Genomic DNA, 18,664 nt, shown 5'->3' with positions numbered 1-18,664 from the left:
GTCGGGGGGCGGGGCCGGAGCGCGCGGCGTTGCGGGGGCGTGTCGGCAGCGTTTTGGGGGCGGTTACGGGGCGTGGCTACGGCCCGGGGGCATGGCCGCGCCCTCCGTACCCGCCCCCAGGTCGCGGCCCGGCGCGCAGCAGGCCCGCTGGCGCGCGGGGATTTACGTCTCCCTCCGGGAGGCGTAAATCCCCCGACAAAGGTAAGGGGGGGGTGTAGACAGGGCCGGGGGGGTGGGTTAGGTAGGGGAAGGGAGGGTAAGGTGAGGGGAGGGCAAAGGAAAGTTCCCTCCGAGGCCGCTCCGATTTCGGAGCGGCCTTGGAGGGAACGGGGGGAGGCAGCGCGGCTCGGCGCGCGCAGGCTATACAAAATCGATAGCCTTGCGCGCGCCGATCCAGGATTTTAGTGGATACGCGCGGCTCCGCGCGTATCTACTAAAATCCAGCGTACTTTTGCTTGAGTCTGATGCGCAAGCAAAAGTAGGCTGATCGCACTTCTTTTAAATCTACCCCTCTATCTTTGCCTTTCCTCCTCTCTTATTGTAAGCTACCTCGGATAAAGCACATATAATTCTGTAAATGAAATAAATGGATACAGTATTCATACAAATTAATGTAACAAATAAAGGGCCCGATTCATCAACGTCTTTTTTTGTATATGCAAACTTGGAGAAAATGCTTAATTCTTCAGGCCCTAAGTATTATAACTACATTACAACTGAAAAAAAACATCTAATTTCAGTCTCCCACTCGGTTTGCTATGTGATATAGTATCAAACTCTGAGCTAATATCAAGCTGCACTAATATCCCTGGCTCTCCTTGATCCAATTTAATATATAAAATATCCAATAATGTTTGTAGTAACTGTTCAGTACTATGGGCTTTGCAAAAGTCATATTGGTTCTCACTGCAAACTGCTTGATTCAAAAGAAATTCATTTATCTGTTGAAGAAGACATTTTTCCAATCTTTTGGCCATTGTAGGTAAATTTAATATTGGGCGAAAGTTATCTATAGCACCTAGTGAAAGAGTTATATTTTTTTTGTACTGGTCTAATTGTAAACTCTTTCAATACTGCTGGAACTTTACTATTCTCTAAAGATGCATATACTATTCCTTGAATTAGTTTGTTTCGGCACTCGCATATTCAATGTAGGCAAAAGGAAAAGGGTCTAACACATGATACCTTAGAGTTTAAACTCTTCATAATCTCCATTACAGATACCAGGTTAAAAGATGTCATTTTTCAATCTCTCCATGATTGTGCTCAAATGTTTTGTCTTACCAAACTGAGCCTGTAATTTCTGTAACATATCTCTGAAAAAATGTGCTAAAGCATCACTACTAGAATAAATATCTCTCTGTAAGGGGATTCTACACTAATCTACATACTATACAAAACAGTTCTTGAGGTTGGTTTAAGGAATTCTCAGTCTTAACTTTTATGTAATTTCATTTTCTAGCCAGGTAAGCTTTCCAATATTCATACAACAGTTCAAAACAGACCTCTCTCAATCTTGTATCTTGATGCTTATCCCAAAACCACTTTTTGCTTATCTTTTCTCCTTTGTACTATTAACTCATAAGTAAACCATGGTGTACATTTACAAACACATCTCTTAGGAGTATAATTTATTTATCGTTGGTTATCATTTGTTGGTTTCATTGTTTTAGAACTGTTTCATTTGTAATTGAACAATGAATGTAGGGATAAGCCACTGCTAGCCACCCTAAAAAGGAGTGTGCAACTGAAACAAACTTTGTAGGTCAGAGCAACACAAAGGAAAATTAGGGCTTACCTCCGATAATTTTCGTTCCTATAGTACCAAGGATCAGTCCAGACTCCTGGGTTGTGCCTCCGCACCAGCAGATGGAGACAGAGCCAAACTTGTCAGGCTCCCCCTATATATACCAGAGTGCCACCCACAGCCTGTCAGTATAATGCAATGTCAAAGCAGAACTCTGAAAACTAAACACTAACTAAACCCCCCAGCATAGTAACCGGAGAAACCCCGGGCCCACAGTCCCCAACGAGAGACCTGCCCTGGAAAGCGAAAATCAGCATATAGCTACTGAACCATATAAGGAAAACCCGCAACATTCGCCTAACAGAAAAAAACACAGCGGACTCTCCGAAACTGAGAAAACACAGAGGGCGGGACTCTGGACTGATCCTTGGTACTACAGGAACGAAAATTATCGGAGGTAAGCCCTAATTTTCCTTTCCCTGTACGTACCGGATCAGTCCAGACTCCTGGGATGTACCAGAGCTGAAACCACTTGGGGTGGGATTCGGAGAGGACCGCTCTTAAAAGCCTGCTCCGAAGTTGCCATCCCTTGAACCCCGAACATCACAAGGTATGCCTGGATTCCAAGAGGCAGCCCTGCAAATCCCCTGTGTAGAGATCCGCATACAGGAAGCCGCCTGGGACCTCGTCGAGCGGCCCTTGAGCTCTCGCGGAACCGATTTACTGCAAAGAGAAGTATGCGGACCCTATAGTCTCCTGCAACCAGCGAGCCACGGCAGCCTTGGCGGCCACATTACCTCTCCTTGGGCCCTGACAAACCACAAAGAGGGGAATAGAAAATAGATATCACTCGACACCTCGAACTACCGCAGGAAAGATCCCCGCACGTTCACCTTCCTCAGATCCCTCGCCAATGGCTCCTACCCCCGGCGATCCTACCGGAACAGGAGCATACCACCTGTGGGAAAAACTGAGGGGACCATGCGCAGCGTCCCCCCCCCCCCCCCCCCCGGCTTCCGGGAGCCGCAAGAAAGTGCCCTGCAAAATAAGGCCTAAAACCCTGACACTCCTCTGGCAGACGAAACCACCACCTAGAACACTGTCTTCAACTTAAGGACCTTAAGGTTTGCCTGTTTGACAAGTGTGAAGGGAGGAGCACACAGGGCTTCGAGGACCACGCTCAAAGAGCAGGAAGGACACTGAACCTTCAAGGTTGCCGCAACTGATCCGGCCCTATGGGACCCGGTTCTAATCCGGAAGTGCCGCTAAAAGTCTTTCGTCAAGAAACTCCCGAAAACAACCGAGAACCGCTACCCGTACCCGTAGGTAACTACAGGATAGCCCGCGAGCCAACCATCCTGTAATCACCAAATAGCTGAAAACGGAGGCCCGAGTAGCGGGAATTGACCGTTCCACGACTCATGATTTGAAGATATTCCACACTCACGCAACCGCCAAGGAAGTTGACTCCTTCCGCAAACTCAACAAGGCGATACAAGTGCGTCAAAGTAGCCGTTGCTCTGCATCCGACGCCTGTCAAAGCCATGCCTCCCCGCCAAAGCGATCTACCGGATCAAAAACACATGGGATTCTAGTGGAGGAGATCCGGAAGTCACGGCAACCACCGCGGTCCCTCCACCGCCAGGTCGAGGAAATCCACAACCCTGGTCATTCAGGAGCCACCCTAACAACCTTGGATGGATGGATGGGTCACCATGCGCCGAAGGCTTCCGCTGATCAGAGGCCAAGGAAGGAGACGTACCGAAGAATCTTCGCGGGCCACGGCAACGTCAGGGCATCTACTCCTCCTGCCCAGTTGCTCCCCGGCGGGCCAAGAACCATGGAGCCCTGGTCTTCTGGAACGTCGCCATCAGGTCCCTAGCCGGCGTGTCCCATCTGACGCAGATGAGATGGGAGGCCCTGCTGTCAGATCCCATTCCTCAGGGCCGACATACTGGCGTCTCAAAAGCAGCATGAACGTGGTCGACCTTTGTTATGCGAAAACGCCACTATGCTTAACAGGTGACGCTTAGCAGGTGACGCTCCATCCACTGCCGCAGGAGACTAGCCCCGAAGACCATCCGCTGACTTCTGGTCACCAGCTGACTTCTGGTTCCCCAGTGGCGAATGACGTAGGCCACCGTTGGAACGTTGCCTGAGAGGATCCGGACCGACTCACCTGGGATCATAGATCGACCAATGCGACCTGGGCGTGGCCCAACGGCATTGAACCACCTTCCACTCGCAGACGAAAGAGAAGACTGCATCGACACTGGGCTCCATAGGGAGAGCAAAGCAGACTGGAATGTGTGTACAAAAGCCCAGGGTACCAGGTCCCGCATTGTCGTCAAGGATCCTATCCTCTGTAGATAAACCGAAACTGTCAGCAGCTAAGGATCGAACCTGTGGCCCCGCTCCGATGAAAGGAATACCGTCCCCTGGCTAGTATGGAGCAACGCTCCTAGAGAACGCCAGGGACTGAGAAGGGACGAGAGGACTCCTTGTGATGTTTGCCCCCCCAACTAGGGAACGCCCCAACCGCATTCGTGAGTGAAGGCGAACCACCAGGGGGCTCCGACTGCGCCCGAACAGCCAATCGTCCAGGTACGAGGGCAACAGTAGTCCTCCCTCCGTAGCCATGCTGCTACCATCACCATGCCTTTGGTAATGGTCCGGGGGGCTGTATCCAGCCCAGAGGGCAAGGCTGGACAACTGCAAGTCTTTCCCCTCAAACGTATGACTGGAGATGTTTCTGGTGATGTGAACTGAGCCCGCCAAGAAGATAAGCCTCCGTGAAATTCCGGGATGCCAGGAATTCCCCCCCGGCTGTATCTAGGCAATGGCGGACCGTGGCGCCTTCGTGCGAAAAACGTAATCCACCACCATCTGTTGACACACTGGCGATCTGGTAAGGGCTGGAAGGTTCCTTTCTGCTTGGAACTACGAAGGAAACGGAGTAACGCCCTTGTCCTCGCTCCTGATGTGGGCCCAGCCCAACTGTTCCCAGATCGAACGACCTTTCCAAGGTTTGCTGGACCGCTTGGCGCTTGTCTGCATTTCCGCCCGGCGTGTGATTACCGACAGGACTCCATGATCCGACGTGATCCTGGCCCAATCCTCGTAGAAGAGAGACAATCTGCCCCCTACCCTGAGTACCGATATCATTGGGCGAGCTTAACGCAGGCCGGGAACTGTGAGGGACCAGGCCTGCCCAAACGCCTGCCCCGAAAAGACTGAATCTACTGATGTCCCGTCACCCCCGGAGCGAAGGGAGGAGGAAGGGGAAGGAGCACCCGGGCGCTAGCCCACCTGTTTCCCCTGAAAACCTGGAGGAGAAGGATGACCTGGGGCGTAACTATCCCCCGGAAGACGACCCTCTTTACTCTGCCATAGGAGCTAAATCCTATCCTCCAACTCGCGCCGCCGGCTGAAGAAAAACCTCCCATAAAAACTCATTCCCGCGCCGCCTGCTGAAGAAAACTCAAAACCTCCAATAAAAACTCATTCCGCGGCCAGACACGACGAACGGAGAGGAAGGAGCAGCAGAAAATAAAATAAAATCAAACTGCACCGCCGAGCCGCCGCTGCGAGAAAACTTAACACATTTTTTTTTTTTTTTTACAAACGACGCTGTCCCCCGGCGGGTGCTGAAGCGGCCTGGTTGAGGTGAGTGATCCGGGCTCCCCCGGTATCACCTCGGCTGGGCCGGTTCCCACCTGCAGGGTCCTCGACCCTTGGCCACAGCCGCCTACTACCAGGGGGGATGGCCCCCTCGGGACCTAGCAACCCCCTGGGAGGCTCAGGCTCGATCCTCTGGAGAACCTGCAAGAAAAACAAACATCTCCCTTTTTTTTAAACTTTACTGTAAGGAGAGGGAAGAAAACAAAAACCTAACTAGCCTTCTTACACCTCTATACAAACACCTATACACCAACACCTAATAGAATCAGGCAAGACTGTGGGTTAGGCATCTGACCATCTGCTGGAGACAGAGTTATACTGACAGGCTGTGGTGGCACCCTGGTATATATAGGGGGAGCCTGACAAGTTTGGCTCTGTCTCCATCTGCTGGTGCGGAGGCACAACCCAGGAGTCTGGACTGATCCGGTACGTACAGGGAAGATGGAATTCAAGACATGTGATAGGCCCTGCAGTTTTAATGTGAATGCCTGCTATGAGGGCCTTGTAGATAGTCTTTCTTTCTTTCTCTCTCTCTTTCCCCCTCCCTAGCACAGGATGCGAAAAGTAGGGTTTATCGCACTGTGCGGTAACTCCCAAATTTTCCCTAAACACACCCCTTTTTGTTATTAAGATATTTTGATGAATCTAGGGGAAAGCATGTAAATCAAACACGGCTCTTGAAATTCTCTTCCAGTGCTGCCTAGTAAGGAGATATGCTTTAGGATTACTATATTATATACTGTAAATGCAACCGTAAAGAATCTGTTTGTGAAATACAAATTCTTGTGAGCAGTTTGGCCTGCTACAGAGAAGAGGTCTTCGTGATGCCAAAATCAAGACTGGAATCAGTTTATAACTACAGAAGAGATGAGGCATGGATGATTTATGAGGGCAGATTTCAAACACTATTTACCCAGGTAAAAGGGCTTTTTGGAAATTACCCACCCTCTCTATGCGGGTACAATTATGTATGTATGCTATGTTTTACCCGCATTTTCATGGAGACACTCCCAGCATGGGGTCGGGCCAGGGAAAGCAACACCATGCATTAGTTTGTATTTTCAAAGCCATGCATGTTGTTTTGGCCAGAAAAAAGTATTTGCAGAAAAGGAGAAAGATACCTCTGCGGGCCCTTTTTCCTTGAGTAGTTTTTGCAGGGAAAGTACGTTACACAGAAGATTGGTGCAAAACCTGCGAGTAAAAATATCCATCGATTTTGCATGAAAACACAGAGTTTTAAAAACTGTCTCCACCAAAGATAATATGAATCTTTTATCATTGCAAGAAATTAAAAAACAAAAACTAGAGACATGCCCTCATTCAGTGTAATGAAATATTACAAAGTCATTTATTCGCCCGCAATGACAGCAGATTATCGATGCTGTAACGGCATCAGCCCATCAGGAGTTTTCATCAAGGTGCACATGAGACTGCTTAGTTTCTGTAAGTGGGTCTCACATAAATATAGAATATCACGGAGGAGCTTTAGTTAGACAGTAGTTACTTTGTTATTTTCTGGACCTCCAGCTAGGAAGATAAAGATTCTCTCAGAGAATCAATGTGTTTAATCAAAATGCCTCAAGCTCTTGGAAACATAACCACGCAATGCTTGACCACACTTTGCTGTGCTCTCTAATTTGTCTGCATTGCAAAGATGCACAGCTATGCATAGGTCACTCTGTAGGGGAATACAGCATTCATGCTCATTTCTTAAAACTATGGTTCCTGACCCTTTTTTTTTTGTTGTTGAAAGGATGCCTTTGACATCCGCCTACATTTCTCAGAGCTCTGTCACAGCCTTTTCCCAGATACCTCTCACAGTTGTGAAAAAGGTGCGCCATGATTAATGGCCTACTGCCCACAAACAATGAGAAGAAATGGATATCCTACAGTCAGCAGCACAGAAAATAAGCACAACCCTACAGACAGGAGCAAAACTATATTTTATTTATTTATGTAAAATGATTTATAGACCGCTCTCCCGGCTAAAATAAGTCATCCAAAGCAGCGGACTATATATTTTGAGATCTACAGACTTTAGTTTTTATTTCTAGTGTCTGTAGATGTTTGTTATGCTGATGTCTTTACGGTTTTAAAATCTCTCTTTAGATAAATAAACCAGATTGTGGTATCGTGATTCCGGCAGTGCCGCTTTAGACTGGAGGGATGGAGGGCCAGCTTTGGCAGTGCTGTTTTGCTCCTGTTCCAGCTCTCTTCCCTCCTTTGCTCTCTCTTTCCTTCTTGCTTTTGTTTCTTCATTCACCAGCTGTCCTCCCCTCCTTTGCTTTCTACCCTTCTTTCCTTCCCTTTTTCTCCTCCAACTACCCTGAACGATCATCTCCCTTCACCTCATCCCAGCACATCCACTTTCAACTTTCACTCCCTCCCAGTCCTCACAGATTCATCTTTTGCTCCGCCCATGACCCACCTTCCATATCACTCTCTCACCTCTTTCCAGGCCCCTCATGAACTTTTCTCACACTTCACCTTCTCCAGCTCCACTTCTCATGCCCTCCCAAACTCCCATCTTCTCCTCACAGTTTGTCTCCACCTGTTACCTCTTTCCAGCACTCATCTTATCTCTTCACCCTCCATATTCGCCATTCATTCCGCCTCTCACCTCCCCCCACTCTCCACTCCTCACATCTTCTCCTCCAGTGAAAGAGGTAACAGTGGCCTAACAGCAGCACAAGGACAGTAGTAAAGCTGTACTCTTCTCCCCAGGGCCTCTCCTACTCCTAGACTTGCAGCATGCCTTTATATTTCCGGTCACTATGAAGCTGATACTGAAGCTGCTGCTGACACTTCTGCTCCATAACATTGCAAGCCCTCTCTTTCTCCTCTTTTGTGGCTCTAAGGCAGTTCTGGGCCAGGAAATCTGGAAGTAGAAGGCTAGGCTTTTTGCTAGTAGCTCCTCTTTCCTCCACGGCCTTTTGAAACCAGGTCTGCAAGACTAGAACCATAAAGGACCCAGACATGACCCACAGAGACCCCCCTCAGTACTATGTAGACTACAGTCTGGGAATTACTGTAGGACATGACTGTGGGCATGTAATTACATACCTAAGTCTTTCAAATAATGAGCCTTCATATCATCTTGGGAAAATCCTTCTTTGCTCAATTAGCAAAACAACTTAAGTCAGAATTCCTCAAGCTTCTGAAGAATGATTAGCACTCCACTGAAGCTAGTTTAAACTCATCATTCCAAGATTTAAAACCTGACTTAAAAAGAAAAGTAAAAATATAAAAAAAAACAGGACTGGATTAACTCTTGGGCTCACTTGTCACTGTTAATCACCTGGAAGTCAAATATTTAACTTTTAAGAAATGTAGATAGAGATCAGCCCAAGCTATCCACTCAGTGCCCCAGTCTAGATAACTCCTCTAGCAAGTGTAGTAAGAGCTTCATCTTGCTCCTTCCTTACCAGAACCAGATTGACAAAGGAGGTATGCTCTGAAATGAAATCCTAAAGAGCTACATTTTCTGACCAAGTTATTACTATGCATTAATATCTGGGAAATAGGCACGCTTTTGTAAATCTAAACAAAGTTGTAATTTACCGTGCATCACTCGCATGCAGACTTGCCGAATCTGCTGATCCATTGGTTCTTTACCCTGCGGTACACAATACAATCTGTCAAAATATAAACATTTCAAAAGGCAGAAGAAAATATGCAATACTTTAAATATTACTTACAGCTGGGCCTTGGTTCCCTGGCAAGCCAGGAACACCCTGTTCACCTTGCATGCCACGAGGTCCAGGTGAGCCTTGCGGTCCTTCTATACCAGGCTGCCCACGACTTCCTTCAGGGCCACGAGAACCAGATTCACCAGGATTTCCAACCTAAACCATACAAAAAGATTAAGCTACATTCAATCTTATGCTGCTTTTTCAACAGTAAAACAACTTTTCTTAGTAAAACAACTGTAACACTCAACTGTTTTTATACATAAAAACATAAGAAGTTGACATACTGGGTCAGACCGAGGGTCCATCAAGCCCAGCATCCTGTTTCCATCAGTGGCCAATACAGGATACAAGCATCTGGCAAGTACCCAAACATTAAATAAATCCCATTCTACTAATTCCAGGAAAAGGCAATAGCTATTCCCTAAGTCACCTTGATTAATAGAAATTTATGGACTTCTCCAGGAACTTGTCCAAACCTTTTTTAAACCCAGCTATGCTAACTGCCTTTACCATATTCTCCAATAATGAATTCCAGAGTTTACTTGTGCATTGAGTAAAAAAGAATTTTCTCCGATTTGTTTTAAATGTGCTACTTGCTATCTTCATGGAGTGCCCCCTACTACTTATATTTTATGAAAGAGTAAATAACTGATTCACATTTACCCAATCTAGCCCACTCATGATTTTATAGACCTCTATTATATCCCTCCTCAGCAGTCTCTTCTCCAAGCTAACAGCCCTAATGTCTTTAGCCTTTCCTCATAGGTGAGCCATTCCATTCCCTTTCTCATTTTGGTTGCTCTTCTCTGTTCCTTTTCCAGTGCAATTATATTTTTTTTTACATGTGGTGACCAGAACTGCACACAGTACTCAAGTTGCAGTCTCACCATGGAGCTATACAGAGGCTTTATGACATTCTCCGTTTTATTCACCTAAAATAAAATGGAGAATGTCATAATGCCTATTTCCAAGTCCTATTTCCTAATAATTCCTAACATTCTGTTTGCTTTTTTGACCGCTGCAGCACACTAAACCAATGATTTCAATGTGCTGTCCACTATGACTCCCAGATCCTTTTCCTGAGTGGTAACTCCTAATATGGCACCTAACATTATGCAACTACATGGGTTACTTTTCCCTACGTGCAACATTTTGCACTTGTTCACATTAAATTTTATCTGCCATTTGAATGCCCAGTCTTCCAGTCTTGCAAGGTCCTCCTGCAATTTATCACAATGCACTTGTGATTTAACTACTCTAAATAAATTTTGTGTCATCAAATTTGGTTCTGTATCTGTAATTATGAATAGCAATCAAAATAAAAAGGACAACAAAAGTTGTTTACCCTGCAAAAGGCTTTTTGAAAATAGACCATCCTGTATGTGAGAAAAGTATGCACATTCTCCCATAACGCATATACTTTTACCTGCATATTCATGACAACATTTCTGGGTAGATTTAGATGGAGGGAGGCCAGATCAGGCATAGTTTTGCATTTTTAAAACTACTGTCAGAAATATTAGATGTAACACTCTGTGGGTACTTTTGCATTGATGATTTTCAAAGGGAAAGTATGCATGAACTTTCCTTTTGAGCACTGGGGCAAAATCTGCAGGTAAATTGTCCTGCGGACTTTGTGCCTGTCCCCATAGGTTTGAAAATTGTTGTTAATCAGACTGATGCAATACAGTGCACTCGGCTGAACTCACAACTTTACCAGTGTTTGGACGCATGTTTTGGATGCGCGTCCAAAACCCCTCATGCACATCCAAAACACATGTACAAACAAGCGCAAAACTAATAGCACTCATCACACATAAATTCATGTTGACAAAGCTATTAGCTATTACCCCCAATGCAAAAAAAAAAAAAAAGGCCCGATTTTAAAAGGGCCACATGTGTGCCTGGGCCTTGCGTGCACAGCGTGCATTTTAGAACAGGCCTGGCCACATGCGTGACACCTGTTACATGCCGAAGTGCCGGGTCCTGCAAAGGGGCAGGCGGGGGAGGGGGGGGAGGTGAGCCAGGCCAGCGCCATTAGCTGCTGTCCAGGGAAGTGTGCGCCGGCAGCCGGCCAGCGTGCAGAGATTACTTCTGCACCTGGGGAGCAATAAGTATTAAAATAAAAAAATTAGGAATAGGTAGGGTTAGGCTAGGGGTCAGGGAGGAGAGGGGAAGAGGTAGAAAGGGTAGGGTTAGGGATAGGAAAGTTCCCTCCCAGTCTGCTCCTTAATTGTAGTGGACTGGGAGGGAACTGGGGGAGGCCCGATTGCATTGCCATGTGTATTTTGCTAAAATCCCCCACCCCCACCCCTGCATGCACGAGTCGCCAGCATGCGCATGTTATAAAATCGGCACGTCCATGTGTGTGCGCCAGGAACCGCGTGTCCATACGTAGACGCCTGGAACTGCGCACACATGGACGCATTCAGATGTTAAAATCAACCCTAATGTGCACCCAATGCGCAGCAAAATTGCTTACCTTGTAATAGGTGTTATCCCAGGACAGCAGGATGTAGTCCTCACATATGGGTGACATCAGTAATGGAGCCCTATGTACGGAAAACTTCTGTAAAAGTTTCTATGAAACTTTTGACTGGCACCAGAGTGCCTACTGAGCATGCCCAGCATGTCATGATATTCCCTGCCACAGGGGTCTCCCTTTAGTCTTTGTTTGTAGCAAATAGCGTTAGCCAAAAATAAAATAATAAACGTATCGGACCCAACTCCGCGGGGTGGCGGGTGGGTTTCGTGAGGACTACATCCTGCTGTCCTGGGATAACACCTATTACAAGGTAAGCAATTTTGCTTTATCCCAGGACAAGCAGGATGCTAGTCCTCACATATGGGTGATTAGCAAGCTAGAGGCTGAGTCATTTTGTAGTGAAGCAACAGTGAAGTATTGTTGATGAAATGAATCAGCCGAAGATCACAGCAGGTTGGATGTAGAAGGAGTTGGGATTATACTGGAAACAAGTTCTTTAAGACGGATTGTCCATAGGCTGAATCTTGTCTTCCTTCTTTGTCTAAACAGTAGTGAGCTGCAAAGGTGTGAAGAGAACTCCATGTTGCTGCTTTACAAATGTCCAGAATAGGTACAGAGCGAAGGTGTGCTACTGAAGTTGACATTGCTCTGACTGAGTGTGCTTTTACTCGCCCTTGAAGAGTAAGGCCTGCTTTTTCATAACAAATTGTATGCAATCTGCTAACCAATTGGATAGAGTATGCTTTCCCACTGCTTTACCTGGTTTGTTTGGATCATAGGATACAAACAGCTGGCTGGATTTCCTTTGGGCTGTTGTGCGGTTTAAATAGAAGGATAACGCACGCTTACAGTCCAAAGTGTGTAAGGCTCTTTCTCCCTGGTGAGAGTGAGGCCTAGGAAAGAATGTAGGTAAAACTATTGTTTGGTTTAAATGAAATTCCGTGACAACCTTAGGAAGGAATTTTGGATGTGTACGGAGTACTACTCTGTCATGTAGGAACTTTGTAAAAGGTTCGTATGTGACTAGCGCTTGTAGTTCGCTGACCCTTCTAGCTGATGTAATGGCTATGAGAAATACCGTTTTCCAAGTAAGGAATTTAAGGTCACAGGTATTTATGGGTTCAAAGGGAGAACGCATAAGCCTGGTTAAAACTACGTTCAGGTCCCATTGAATGCTTGGGGAATGCACTGGAGGTTTAATGTGAGTTAGGCCTCTCATGAATTTACTGACAAGAGGCTGTGTAGAAATAGGTGCATCTTCCAGCTTGTTATGGTAAGCTGAGATTGCACTTAAGTGTACCCTTACAGATGATGTCTTAAGACCAGAGTCTGAGAGATGGTACAGGTAATCTAGTAGTGAGGGTGTGGGGCAAGTGAAAGGATCTAAATCTTTCTGAGTGCACCATAAAGTAAACCGTTTCCATTTGTAGGAATAATTCTTTCTAGTGGAAGGTTTACGTGCAGCTATTAGTACTTGAGATATAGTGGTTGAAAGGTTGAATGGTTGTAATATCAAGCTTTCAACATCCACGCTGTCAGGGATAGGGATTGAAGGTTGGGATGGCGCAACAGTCCCTGTTCCTGAGTTATGAGATTGGGAGCTACTCCCAGGCGAATTGGATCCCTGACTGAGAGATCTAGCAGTGTGGGGAACCATACCTGTCGAGGCCAATATGGGGCTATGAGTATCATGGTCCCCTTGTCCTGTTGAAGTTTCACCAGAGTTTTGGTTATGAGTGGTATTGGTGGATACGCATACAACAGGCCTGAGCTCCAATGGCGAGCAAAAGCGTCCCTTGGTAAGCTGTTCTGCTGCCAGAGGAGAGAGCAGTAATTGCTCACTTTGTAGTTCAGATGGGACGCAAAGAGATCTATTGACGGTTGACCCCAACGTTGAAATATCTTGGCTGCCAGGGTCGGGTCTAGAGACCACTCGTGTGGTTGGAAGTGCCGACTGAGGCGATCCGCTACTGTGTTGTGGACGCCTGCTAGGTAGGTGGCCCGTAGTAAAATTGAGTGTGCTAGGGCCCAGTCCCATATTTGAGCTGCTTCCTGACAAAGGAGGTACGAGCCTGTCCCTCCCTGTTTGTTGATGTACCACATGGCTACTGTGTTGTCCGTTTGGATCAGAACAGTCTTTTGTGAAAGGCAGTCCTTGAAAGCATATAGAGCATAGCGTATAGCTCGAAGCTCCAGGAAGTTATTTGAAAGGAGGCTTCTTGCTTTTGTCCACCTGCCCTGTGTTTTTAGATGAGCAATGTGCGCTCCCCATCCCAAGGTGGACGCATCTGTAGTTAAAGTCACTTGTGGAACTGGTTGCTGGAAAGGTAGGCCTTTGAGCAAGTTGATCGGCGATGTCCACCAGAGAAGGGAAAACTTCAGATCTGGTGTTATCTGAATGTGAGTGGATAGTGGCTGAATGGCTTGAATCCATTGAGATTTGAGTGTCCATTGCATTAGTCGCATGGTCAGTCTGGCCATGGGAGTGACGTGAACTGTTGAGGCCATGTGCCCGAGTAGGGTGAGGCACTGATGAGCTGTGACTGTATATTGATTGCGAATAGAGTGTGCCAGGAGAACGAGCGTTTGAGCCCGGTCTTTTGGAAGAAAGGCCTTTGCTGTGATGGTGTTGAGATCTGCACCTATGAACTGCAACTGGTGAAACGGCGTGAGATGGGATTTGTCGTAATTGATGAGAAATCCCAAGGAGTGAAGCAATCTTATTGTGAGATTGAGAGACGTGAAAGCTCCGCTTTGTGTATGACTCTTGATGAGCCAATCGTCCAAGTAGGGGAACACATGCACTTTTTGCTTGTGAAGATGTGCCACCGCTACTGCTAGACATTTTGTGAATACTCGAGGTGCTGATGCAAGGCCGAATGGCAGCACTCTGTATTGGAAATGTTGACCTTGTATCAGAAATCGCAGGTACTGTCGATGAGGAGGAAAGATGGGAATGTGAGCGTAAGCGTCTTGAAGATCCAGAGAGCAGAGCCAATCTCCTTTTTGAAGAAGAGGTAGCATGGTGCCTAAGGACACCATCCTGAATTTTTCCTTCTTTAAAAATTTGTTGAGATTTCTGAGGTCCAGGATAGGACGTAGACCCCCGGTTTTCTTTGGAATGAGGAAATATCGGGAGTAGAATCCTCTGCCCCACTGAGGCCTGGGAACTCTTTCGATGGCCCTGGCAGTCAGGAGGGTGGATAATTCTGCTTGCAGGATTGTGTAATGATGAGACACTGTCCAAGACGGAATAGGAGGATTGTCTCTTGGTACAGTGAGGAAGTCCAAGCGGTACCCTTGAGATATAATTGAGAGTACCCATTGGTCTGTCGTGATGGAGGTCCAAGTTTGAAGGTGGTGAGCATCTCGGCCCCCGACAGGTACTTGTGGATAAGGATTTTGGGAATGACTCATGCCCTCTGGTTGTACTTCAAAATCCAGAAGTGGACGCCGCAGGCAGAGGCTGTTGAGGCCTAGCAGGTCTTTGGCGAGGCTGAGACCATTGAGCAGGTCTTTGTTGTCTGGGCCTGGCTGCTGGAGGATAATACCGCCTAGGGCGGTAATATGGCTTCCTTGGTTCCCTTCTTGGAGGCCTCCTTGAAGGTTGATGTACCTCTTGTGGCAGCTGAGACAGCTGTTTAAGGGTTTCTGTATGGTCCTTGATAATTGCTACCGCCTCTTTGACTTTATCGCCAAAGAGGTTTTCCCCTAGGCAAGGTAGATCTGCCAAGCGCTCCTGTACCTCTGGTCTCAGCTCTGATGATTTTAACCAGGCCCATCTCCTAGCTGTTATTCCTGATGCAGATAATCTGGAGGCTGTCTCGAAGGAATCGTATGTGGCCCGAACCTCGTGTTTACCTGCCTCTAGGCCTTTATGCACGAGGGTTTGGAATCCCTCCTGAAGGTGGTCAGGTAATTGGTTTGATAGTGACTCAACCTGCTTCCACAGGTCACGCTGGTATTGATTCATAAAAAGCTGGTAAGAATTTATTCTGGATACCAGCATGGCAGCTTGGAAGATTTTCCTGCCAAGATTGTCCAAGAACCTGTTATCTTTTCCAGGAGGTATGGAGGCATGTTGTTTTAATCTTTTGGCCTTCTTTTGGGCCGACTCAACCACTACTGAATGATGCGGCAATTGAGTTTTTTGGAAACCTGGGATGGGCTGAACTAGATAAGTGGCATCCGCACGCTTATTGACTGCTGCTACAGACCCAGGATGCTCCCATATTCTATACATCAATTCCTGTAAGACCTCGTGAACAGGAATAGCAAGAATTTCCTTTGGAGGATCCACAAATTGAAGTACCTCCAAGGTTTTTTGCCTGCTATCTACCTCTGAGAGGAGGGAGAAAGGGATTGTTTCAGACATTTCTTTTATAAAGTTTGAAAAAGAAAGATCCTCTGGTGGTGACTTTCTTCTATCCTCTGGTGGGGAAGGCTCAGAGAGGATATCTTCTTCAGAGGAGAATTCTTGGTCACTAGTGTCCAGAGGATGCCCTGTTGGCCTAGTAGGCTGAACTGGGATTTCAGATAGTGGAGTTTGAGGTATGAGGGGTGGCATGACACCTGAGGGACCTGGTAATGGTTCCTGATGTCCATCAGAACCTGGAGGTTGTGGTGAAGATGAGAAGCAATGGATCAGGGAGTCCAGCTTGTCCATTAAAGGTTGAAAAATGGACTCATGAGTAGGCATCGACAGTGTTATGGGAGTCGGTGGCCGCATTGGAATCGATGGCAGCTGAGGTATCGGCATCGTTGGAACCGCTGGTTGCGGCATGGGCGGAACCGGTGATGGAACCGGCGTCATCGAGGAGAGTGGTGATTTTCTTGGCATCGGCCTCGAGGGGATTGGCGATGGAATCGGAGATCGCACGATGACCGGTGTCGATGGCAGAACCGGAGTAGAAGGTCGTGGCATCGCCTCGATGAAGGCATCCTTAACCGCTTGGCGTATATAAACGTCAAGTTCCGCCCGCATGGATGATGTGAACAGAGCACCCATGGGGGGAGGCGGTGGTGGCGACAGCAGTACATCCTCAGGGCCCTGAGGAGGTACGATTCCTTCCGCCGAAATCGGCGAGGATCGGGCCGTCGATGGCTCGGAAGCCTTACTTTGGAGCCGGGCTTTCTTAACCGGTGTCCCGTCCTCAGTCGCTGGTTCGCCGGGTATCGGGGCGGTGGATGCCGTATGCGGCCTGCGATGTCGATGGCGATGCTTATCCTTTTCGCGGGCTTTTTCGCTGCCCGACGTTGACGCTCTGGACGATGGTGAGGGGGAGGAAAATGGAGCATCTCCTGACTCACCTGGATGACGCTTTTTCATGACGACTTTCCTAATCGACCCAGCCGGAGACGATTGTGTGGAAGTAGATGGAACCGTAACCAGTTGTATTTTAAACAACTGTTCCATTTTGTCGAGCCGAAGACGTCGACCTTTCGAGGTCATCGTAGCGCATAAGGGACAATTTTTTACATCATGCCCTTCACCAAGGCAGAGGACACAGTCTTGGTGAGGGTCTGTGATGGACATATTTCTGGCGCATTTTGGGCATTTTTTGAAGCCTGTAGCCATATTGTGGCCGGACAGCCGTCGACGGCCTGTGACTCAGGCTCAAAAATTGAGAGAAAAATTGAGAGAAAAACGGAACGGAACCGTGATCGGTAAGAAAAACTTACCATGATAACTACTGAAGGGAGACCCTTTGCGGTTAAATTTTTCTAAGCTTTCCGTGAGGAAAATATTGTGGAGAATCCCACAGGACTCCTAATACCCGCGAGGCTAACTGCTTCGCGGAAAAAAGAAGAGTAAGGGGAGACCCCTGTGGCAGGGAATATCATGACATGCTGGGCATGCTCAGTAGGCACTCTGGTGCCAGTCAAAAGTTTCATAGAAACTTTTACAGAAGCTTTCCGTACATAGGGCTCCATTACTGATGTCACCCATATGTGAGGACTAGCATCCTGCTTGTCCTGGGATAAACATTTTTACTCTCAAAAATTTACGCCTGCCCCGGAGCAGGTGTTAATTCTTGAGAAGCCCCAAAAGTTTACAGAAAAGCAGAAAATACTGCTTTTCTGTAGTTCCTTCAACTTAATATTATGGCGATATGAAGTTGGAGGAACCTAAAAAAAGAGAACAGACAAATTTTTTTAAAAAGGTGTCACCGTTAGTCAGTTTAGGAAAACAAATGCTCCATTAATGAGCGTCCATTCCCTAACCCGTGGCGGTGCACAGGTTAGGAAAATGGACGCGTGTACAACTGAGCATCCGTTTTCCTAATCCACTGACAGCCACCTCTCCTGGGTGCCCAATGCTGGGGAGGCGCTAGGGACGCAAAAGTTTCCCTAGCGCCTTCTTTCTGCCACAGCAGCCCATTAAAATTTTAAATCGGGTGCCCAGGAGAGGTGGATCGGCTTGCGTTCAGAGAGCGGGCGCTCAATCATGAGTGCCCATTTAACGCGTGCTGATATTGCATCGGCCTGACATAGTCTTTATTGGTCTGTATTTTCCATTTCCACTCTCTTCCTGATATGTTGAATGAGCTGCACACAGCTGGTTGGAAGCCCTGCATGCAGCTGTTAATTTTAGACTGCTCCTTCTGTTTCTCCAGGTATTAGATTAGCTCCTCTTAAAAAGCTGTCGGATACAGACTACGCCTCCTCTTTATGACATCACTGACCCCTGAATTCTGGGAGGAGGAATGCAGACCAAGGCAGAGATTGTTCCCACACACACGTGTAAGGGGAAGAAAGGAGGAACTGCTAAAGGATCCCAGGTAACCATCAAATAAATGTTGTTTGCTCTCTTATCATTCTGTCCCCAGTAAAAGTTCAGCAGAATACCGTAGAACAAGATTTCTCAATCTTCTGCATGCCGTGGACTGGCTAGTTCCCTTCCTTAAATTAGGTGGACCAGTTGCAACACAGGTGAGTGGATAGGGAGAAGGATCGCCAGGAAAATTAAAGAACGGGGTGGGAATATACTCCCTTCAATCTCATGGATCAGCCCTGCAGCTTGTTCACATCATTTTAAGAATGTATCTAACCAATTTA

The 18,664-nt window shown here is 47.1% G+C and overlaps 1 protein-coding gene across 3 annotated transcripts in view; it reads right to left on the bottom strand.

Annotated features, from left to right (window-relative positions):
* The window catches only part of COL9A1 (collagen type IX alpha 1 chain), a 373,679-nt gene that overhangs the window by 16,506 nt on the left and 338,509 nt on the right, over positions 1 to 18,664 (bottom strand). For all 3 annotated transcript variants that reach the window (XM_029595655.1, XM_029595654.1, XM_029595653.1), the window contains 2 exons: positions 9,127 to 9,273; positions 8,990 to 9,044 (listed from right to left, as the gene is read on the bottom strand). In XM_029595655.1, coding sequence (XP_029451515.1) covers positions 8,990 to 9,044; positions 9,127 to 9,273 — 202 coding nt within the window. The remainder of the gene's footprint in view (positions 1 to 8,989; positions 9,045 to 9,126; positions 9,274 to 18,664) is intronic.

Source organism: Rhinatrema bivittatum, chromosome 3, assembly GCF_901001135.1.
Source record: "Rhinatrema bivittatum chromosome 3, aRhiBiv1.1, whole genome shotgun sequence".
NCBI lineage: Eukaryota > Metazoa > Chordata > Amphibia > Gymnophiona > Rhinatrematidae > Rhinatrema > Rhinatrema bivittatum.
This window is presented reverse-complemented; position numbering and strand designations above follow the sequence as displayed.